At 37.5% G+C, this 7952-nt stretch overlaps 1 protein-coding gene across 1 annotated transcript in view; it reads left to right on the forward strand.

Moving 5' to 3' along the window:
• NSUN3 (NOP2/Sun RNA methyltransferase 3) overlaps positions 1 to 7631 on the forward strand; it is a 61671-nt gene extending 54040 nt beyond the window's left edge. Inside the window, exon 6 of the mRNA XM_002929315.4 lies at positions 6105 to 7631. Coding sequence (XP_002929361.1) covers positions 6105 to 6375 — 271 coding nt within the window. The 3' untranslated portion in view covers positions 6376 to 7631. The remainder of the gene's footprint in view (positions 1 to 6104) is intronic.
• Positions 7632 to 7952: the final 321 nt, after the last annotated feature.

A 7952-nucleotide genomic window follows, 5' to 3' on the forward strand; every position in this document is an offset into this window, starting at 1 on the left:
TCAGATAATCCAATTTAGTGTTCCTATCTCAAATTCCTTAATTTAATCACATCTTTAAATATCCTTTTGCCATGTAATGTGACATGTTTAAAGGTATTGAAGATCAGGATATGGCCAACTTTGGGGGGCCATTATTCTTCCTACCACAGGCTATTCACAAATGTGAACCCATGAATGGTTCATATCTCTGGTGTCTAGATAGGAGCCTTTTTTTGTTTTTGTGGGGGAATATTTAGGGGACAGTGAAAAGTAAAATACATATTAAAAAAATTTTTTAGAGACTGCCAGCAAACACTGAAGGTTAAGTTGGCCTTCAGTGGTAGGCACTTCCCCAAATATTTTTTACAATGAATGAATACATGAGAGACTAGAAATTCCGAATACCATAAAATTTTAGTTAGCTGGAACCTCAGGGAATAGGTTTTCTAGAGAGTTAATCCCTTAAGAGTAAAAAAACAAAAACAAAAATTAACTGGGAACATTTTGTCTGTGGGAACATTTTTGATATTTATCTTACTGTCATAGCTCCTCTTTAATTTGTGTTATCATAGAAATACATCATATGGGTAAAAATTGAAAATATAAACGAACTTTTAGTTAAAAGAGATTTACTCCTACCACTCCCCCCTCTTTCCCTAGTCTCATTCCTCATAGGCAACCACTTCTAATTATTTCTGTTCTTTACCTATTCTGCATGTTACTCCCAAACTTCCAGCTAGTGTGTTTATCCTTTATTTTTTAATTTATCAACTTTAGACATTGACTACTGACTTCTTGCTAGGGCTTCTCTCATCTGTGCCTCCTTTACCTCTTCACCCCACTTGCACCCTGAGTTCTTACCCTATCCTCAGTTTCTCCCTCACTCGGTTCAGAAACTTAGCACTGGCACCTGGGTGGCACAGCGGTTAAGCGTCTGCCTTCAGCTCAGGGCGTGATCCCGACGTTATGGGATCGAGCCCCACATCAGGCTCCTCTGCTATGAGTCTGCTTCTTCCTCTCCCACTCCCCCTGCTTGTGTTCCCTCTCTCGCTGGCTGTCTCTATCTCTGTCAAATAAATAAATAAAATCTTTAAAAAAAAAAAAAAGAAACTTAGCACTGCATGCTTAGATTTACCTTCTTATTCTGTTAGTAGTGGAATGGGTCTCTGAACACACTTCCAACTTTATTCTTTTTTGAAATAATGAGGCCAGTATCTCTTGGTTTCTCTTTTTGTGATATAAGAATATTTGCAGTCCCACCCTGCCTTCCATTTCTCCCTCCCCACTTCATGGTGGCTTACAACAGCACCTTTACTGTCCGGTCCACAGTGTTCTTTCTGAGATGTACAGATCTGTTCTGAAGCATTACTAAGATCAGTCTGTGGAATGATTCTGAACATTGAAGGCCAATAATCAGTATATATTGTTTAATTCTGTAAATATTGTTCACTGCAGAATGAACTGATACTTTAGAATTGCATTTCCTTTTCTCTTGGTTCGGTGTTATGATCAAGTGCTGAAAGGACAATGTTCCTACAGTCAAATTTGATGGGAAAATCTCTTTCTCCTCTTTTTCTCCCTTCCCCCAGCCCCAGCCCAGTTGCATATGCCAAATCTTCAAGGTTTTCTCACTTTTCAGGCATTTCATCTCTTCTATCCCTGCTCACTTCCTTCTAAAGATATCCCTCTCATTCTAATCTGGAGTAGTTACCTCTGGGGCTTCTGCGTAGTTATCATTCTGGGATTTCCCTTCCTCCACTGCTTTCCTATGTTACATTTACTACATTCAGTATCACATTTCTCCCCTTTCTTGATTTACCTCCTCATTTTCCTAGAGGTAACATTTCTGAGTATCAGATATCTGAACATTTCTGTATTTCTCCTATATATTTATTTGACAGTTTGGCAGTAAATAGCATCCACTTTAAATTGCTTTTTTTTTTCCAGGATTTCTAGTGAGCTATGCCATTGATCCCAGTCTGTTCCCTGGAGCTTTATTGGTGACCCATTTTTCTTTCCGAGGGCATTTAGCATCTTTGTTCTTGAAATTTTAAAGTTAATAATAATGCATCTAAGTATGGATGTTTTTCATTCATTATAAGATTGAAGTGCTTACAGTGTTAATATAAGACTTTCTACACCCCTTCCTTATGGCTCTCTGATCTCATCTCATTCTGCCCCCCCCCCACCTTGCTCCAGCCACACTGGCTCTTCTTTCCTTGAACATGCCTCAGGGTCATTGCACTGGCTATTCCTTTTGTGTGAAATGCTCTTCCCTCAGATATCTGCATGGCCACTTCCTTACTTCCTCAGGTCTTTGTTCAAATGTCATCCTATTCTAACTACCCCATGTAACACTGTAATCTGACTCCCTGCCCCCACCATCCAAGCTCTTCTAATCCTGTTACCTTGATTTAATTTTCTTCATAAATCTATCACTAAGTAAAAAATATATATATATGTAAACTGTGATGTTGTAAAGATATATTTGGTCTTTTTGCTGGATACAGGCTAGCTAAAACCCTTGTAATTTCCTAAGTGATAAGAGGGATAGGAACATCTTTTATTATAATATTTGCTTTTTGTTAATATGAAAAGAGCAACGTTTGTTACTGATAAGAAACTTTTCTCAACCACATCTTAGTATATGTTAATGAGGTGGCTTTTGAAAAGCCTCTAAGGGTGTCAGGGGAACCAGCCGTGGGATTAGAGGGTTGGAGATTTCAGCACCCCTCCCCTCTGCCTCCCCCTTCAGAGAGAATGAGTTAAATCACCAATGGCTAATGTTTTAATCAGTTATGCCTACTTAGTGAAGCCTCCATTAAAAACCCTAACTGAAGGGATTTGGGGGCCTTCCAGGTTGGTGAGGAGGTGCTGAGAGGGTGGCATGCCTGGAAAGGGTACAGCAAGTCTGCACCTCTTTTCCCATACTTTGTTTTATGCATTCCATCTGGCTATTCCTGAATTGTATCTTTTTATAATAAATCAGTAATCTAGTAAGTAAACTCTTTTCCTGAATTCTGAGAGCCCTTCTAGCCAATTGTTGAACCCAAGGACAGGGGTTAATTTATGGCAGTTCGGTTGGAAGTACCAGAGGCCTAAACTTCCAATTGGCTTCTGGGGGGCAGCCTTGTAGGGCTTAGCCCTTAACCTGTAGGATTTGATGCTAGCTCCAGGTGAATAGTGTTAGAATTGCATTAAATTGTTGGACGTGCAGTCAGTGTTTTCAGAGAATTGGAAGGAGGATTGTCTGGTAAGGAAAAAATACACACATACATACGTGTGTGTGTGTGTGTGCGCGTGTATGTGTATATATATATTTATGTGTGTATATGTATATGTTTACACATACACACAAGTTGTCTTTTGGTGTGTATATACTTTGTATTAAATTGCCAGAGACTGAGTGCCTTAAATCACAGAAGTTTATTTTCTCACAGTTCTGGAGGTTAGAAGTCTGATACCAAGGTTCCCAGGGTTGGTTTCTTCAGGCCTCTGGTTGGCTGGTAGATACCTGTTGTCTCCCTGTGTCTTCATACGGTCTTCCCTCTGTAACTGTGTGTCCAAATTTCCCCTTCTTACAAGGACACCAGTTATATTAGAGTAGGGCCCACTTCATTTTAACTTAATTACCTCTTTAAAGATCCTATTTTCCAAATACCATCAGATTCTGAAGTACTGGGGGTTAGGATTCAGCAAATGAATTCGGGGAGGGGAGGAGGACACAATTTAGCTCATGACTTACTGTCAATATTATTATTTTTTTTATATTCTGTCTCCCCCAGCCAGAATGTTAGCTTCATGTAGGCAAGGAGTTTTTTGTTGTTGTTGTTCTATTTTAATATATACCTAACATTTAGAACAATGCCCAGCAACATGATAGATGCTCAATAGATAATAAAGGGTGTTCTAGCCTCTTGATGAATTCTTTCATCTGGGACACTCCTTTTATCCCTGGAAAATTCTCTTATTATTTCATTGATTTAGTGTCCCCCCAGTTCCAGTCCTCTATATTACCTTCCCTGTACTCATGTTAATTGAAATTTGGACCTACTTGATTGATCTTACGTGTCTCATTTTTAGTCAATCTGTTTTTCTACTTTTTTGGATGATTTCTTCAACCTTAACTTCTAAACACTTCTACAAAATATTATTTATTTTGTTAAACATATATTTAACTCGTATGAGCCCTTTTCTTGGTCCTATTCCATGGCATTCTTTTATTGTTTTATGGGTGCTATATCTTTGCTGATGTTGTTGTATTTAGTAGGTCTTATTATATGTCTCTTATTTTCTGAATTTTCTGTTTCTTCGTAGGCCATTTTTTTGTTTATTTTGTTCTTACTCTTACACATTGCCTAAGCATTTCTCGCCCCAAATTATCTGGCAATCCTTGGTTGTACATTTTTATTTAATGGGACAATAAAACACTCGGAGATTTATTTTAGGGGTGGGAGTTTGTGCCTAGTGATGTCACTTTGTGATGAGCTGGCACTTAATCTCATGGCTCCCTTCAAGGTAGAATGCGGAGGACTTTGGTTTCGGGGGGCAAATAATGACAGTGGCTGACTTAGGTCTCCCCAAATAATTTATTCAACTTTTTTAGATAAAAACCTTCCAGACTTTTTACCTGACTACCTGACTTGCCATATATGGTAGTATGGAATCCATGGTTTCTTACGCATGCTCTGAATGAATATCCTTGTTTTCACTTTTTACTCCCATCACATTGTATCTGGCATTTCCAGTTCCCAAACTCCTCTAGTTCCCCAGGTCAAGTTACGTCCTCTGTGGCTGTTGTCCTCACCATGAGAGGCTCTCTCTACTCTCATGATGCTGTTGCCACTCCTCCGTCTGCATATCATCTTTCACAAATGGGTTGAAATCTGTTATTAGTTAATAATTCTATCCTATTTATGTTATTGTTTTGAGTTAGTACTTAAAAAATACATGTATATATTTTTCACTTTATGTTTCAAGATGTCTAAGGATCTTTGAGGAAGGAAGACTTTGTGATCAGTTTGTCTTGAATTAGGACTCTTCAGTCCTTTAATAATTGAACATAGGGAATAAAATGTGAACTTATTTTGATGATGTGTATCTTCATTATAAATCTCCGTTATTGGCATGTGCTCTAGGTTGTTAAAATACAGATGGGAGACATGGGGCTGTCTGTATACTGAAATCCAGTGGAGGTTTTAGAACATGATTCTTAAAAAAACAGACAAACCAAAAAACCCTGAGTAGTAATTACTCAGGGGTTATCACCACAGCAGCAGGACTAAAACTTTTCTAGTTTTCTCTCTCAGTAGATTACCTTGTCTCCCACTGCACTCTTATTATCAAGGCTTTCTTTCTATCTTGAACTTTTATTTACCTTAAAACATTTTGGTTCCCTATTCATGCTGCCATGTTTTTTCAGATGAAGTGCTGGAACCTCTTCTTTCTGAAGCTAACTCCTCCATTTGCTGTCTGTAGCCATAGATCTGTTCTTCTCCTGAATCTGCATTTACAAATATGTTCAAGTCTTCCCCTAAGAAAAAACAAAAAACCAAGCCAAAACAGACAAACAAACAAAAACACCTTTCTTTCCATCTTTTCCCGAAGCTACACTGTCATCAGGTGAAGCCTTCGTTATTTCCTTTCTGAGTTTTGTCTCCCTTTAGATATAGGTATTCTCTTAGTGTCTGTCTTTAGTCCACTTACTTTCTTGGTCTTTTCTGGGGAAATCCTATTTACTCCCATGACTTCAGCTATCACTGAATCCTAACTCCTTTCTTGAAGTTCAGATGTTTTCTTCCCACCTACTCATTGGTACCACTCAGTATATTCAAAGACAAACCCATTAATCATGTTCTACCCCCCATCCTACTATCCTTAAAAAACAAAACAAAGAACCAGCCAAACAGATTCTCTGTTTTTCCCATGTTGTTTGATCTGATTATCATTTTTGGAGTCATCCAGGGATATATTAGAAAGAAAGAGTTGTAAGGCTAGAAAACAGAGTTTTTGCAGCCTAAGTCACGGTAAGGTTAGTTTCAATAGTAAGCTTCCTTGCCCTCTGACCTCATAGTTTCCTTTTCCTGCATCTAACCAAACTTCTCCATTTTCCTGATTACACACAGGTCTGCAATTAAGGCCTTACGCCCTGGCGGGTTACTTGTGTACTCTACATGCACACTTTCCAAGGCAGAAAATCAAGATGTCATCTGTGAAATTTTAAACTCCTACACGAACATCATGCCTGTGGACATTAAGGAAATGGCAAAGACTTGCTCCCAAGACTTCACATTTGCTCCCACTGGCCAGGAATGTGGACTCTTGGTGATTCCAGATAAGGGCAAAGCCTGGGGCCCAATGTATGTAGCCAAATTGAAGAAATCATGGACTACGTGAATTTGGTGAAAATCATGGACTACGTGAATTTGGTGATATGCATTTTGTAAGCCATGTCAGTGTATTATTATATTTATTTTTCTGGGTTCTCTAGGTGTTAACATTTAAATAATGATGGAGTCATTTTCCCTGGGTCTGTTTGGAATCCTATTTACTTAATACTTGGCATCTCAGAATATAGGCTTGAGAATTTTACAGTAGTATTTTCTTCCTGGAAATATATCTGTAGCACTGGTTTCAGGTGTTGAAGATGGTGTTTGTTCTGTATAATAAATCTGCTGTCTTTTAGTTGGCATTTTGTAGTTAAATTAATCAGAATATATAGTTTTATGCATATGTTTTATGTTTAGGAATACATTTTATCCATGATGTTGGTGCTTTGAATCTTTAAAAATGCACGTTTGGCTGTCCTTTTATAATTTTTCTCCTTATCAAATATACAGATTCTTTCAGAATCCCACCCCCCACCTTTTCCCATAAGAACTGATTAGTATTCTGGGACTTACTTCTTAAGCGGCATTATTTCTAGTTCTAGAAAATAGATTTCTTATTTGCCACGTTGTTTTCCACTAAGGACTATCTTCTGTTTACTGCAAAGGTCAGTGACTCTATTGACACCAACTTTATTTCTCCACTTTTTTTTGTATTCACAAATACAAATTGAAAGGGTAAATTATGTTGAAAGGCTGTTAGAACAGCAGATTCACGTGCACAAGTTTGACTTTCGACATTCAGCTTGTAGAATAATGGAGTCTATCCAGCAGGCTATAAAGCAAGTACTTGAAACAAAACCAGAATGATTAATAACTGCAATAACTGAACTATATTTGGAGAGTTTTGTTACATAATTGCAGTCATAATGAGCACTACAGAATCTGATTATATTACAGTTGCAATCTGGAGGGGCTTTTTATTTCACTCCGTTATGAAATATTATATGAGTATGATGTCACGTATTAATGCACAAGAGGGAGATGCCTAATGAGAGTGGATTATACTATTACCAAAACCCAATACCATTTACTATGTGGCTCTCCTTGTTTACATATATCCTGGGAATATTGTATACATTTCAGTATATCTACTTAGGGTTTGAGCTTCAGGTTTGGATCATGTGTTTTCTCTAGAAATTGCTTCACTTGGAGGCCAAAGGTACTTTCCCAACTATTAAGAAAAATTATGTAGCTTACTTCAAAAGAGAATATCTGTTTGGAAATTAACTTAAAAAAAAATAAACTGACTATGGAAATAGAAAATTCTGCTGAAGCTGAATCCTTTTGAATTTGTTTACTATATTCTGCATATTTAAACTAGAGACTCTTTTCTCCTGAACTTTTTTTTTTTCAAGCATATATAATCAGTTTCTTATAGCTGGAAGAGAAAAAGCTGGATCTCTTGGACTCAATGAAATATACTGGATTAATACAGAAAATTAATGAAAATGGAGAATGTATTTATTTACTTATTTATTTAAGTTTGTATTTGTTGGTTTTTTCAGTTTAAAACCTTGTCTTCACGGGGCACCTGAGTAGCTCAGTGGGTTAAGCGTCTGTCTTCGGCTCAGGTTGTGATCCCAG

This window comes from Ailuropoda melanoleuca, chromosome 1, assembly GCF_002007445.2.
Source record: "Ailuropoda melanoleuca isolate Jingjing chromosome 1, ASM200744v2, whole genome shotgun sequence".
NCBI classification, from domain to species: Eukaryota; Metazoa; Chordata; class Mammalia; order Carnivora; family Ursidae; genus Ailuropoda; species Ailuropoda melanoleuca.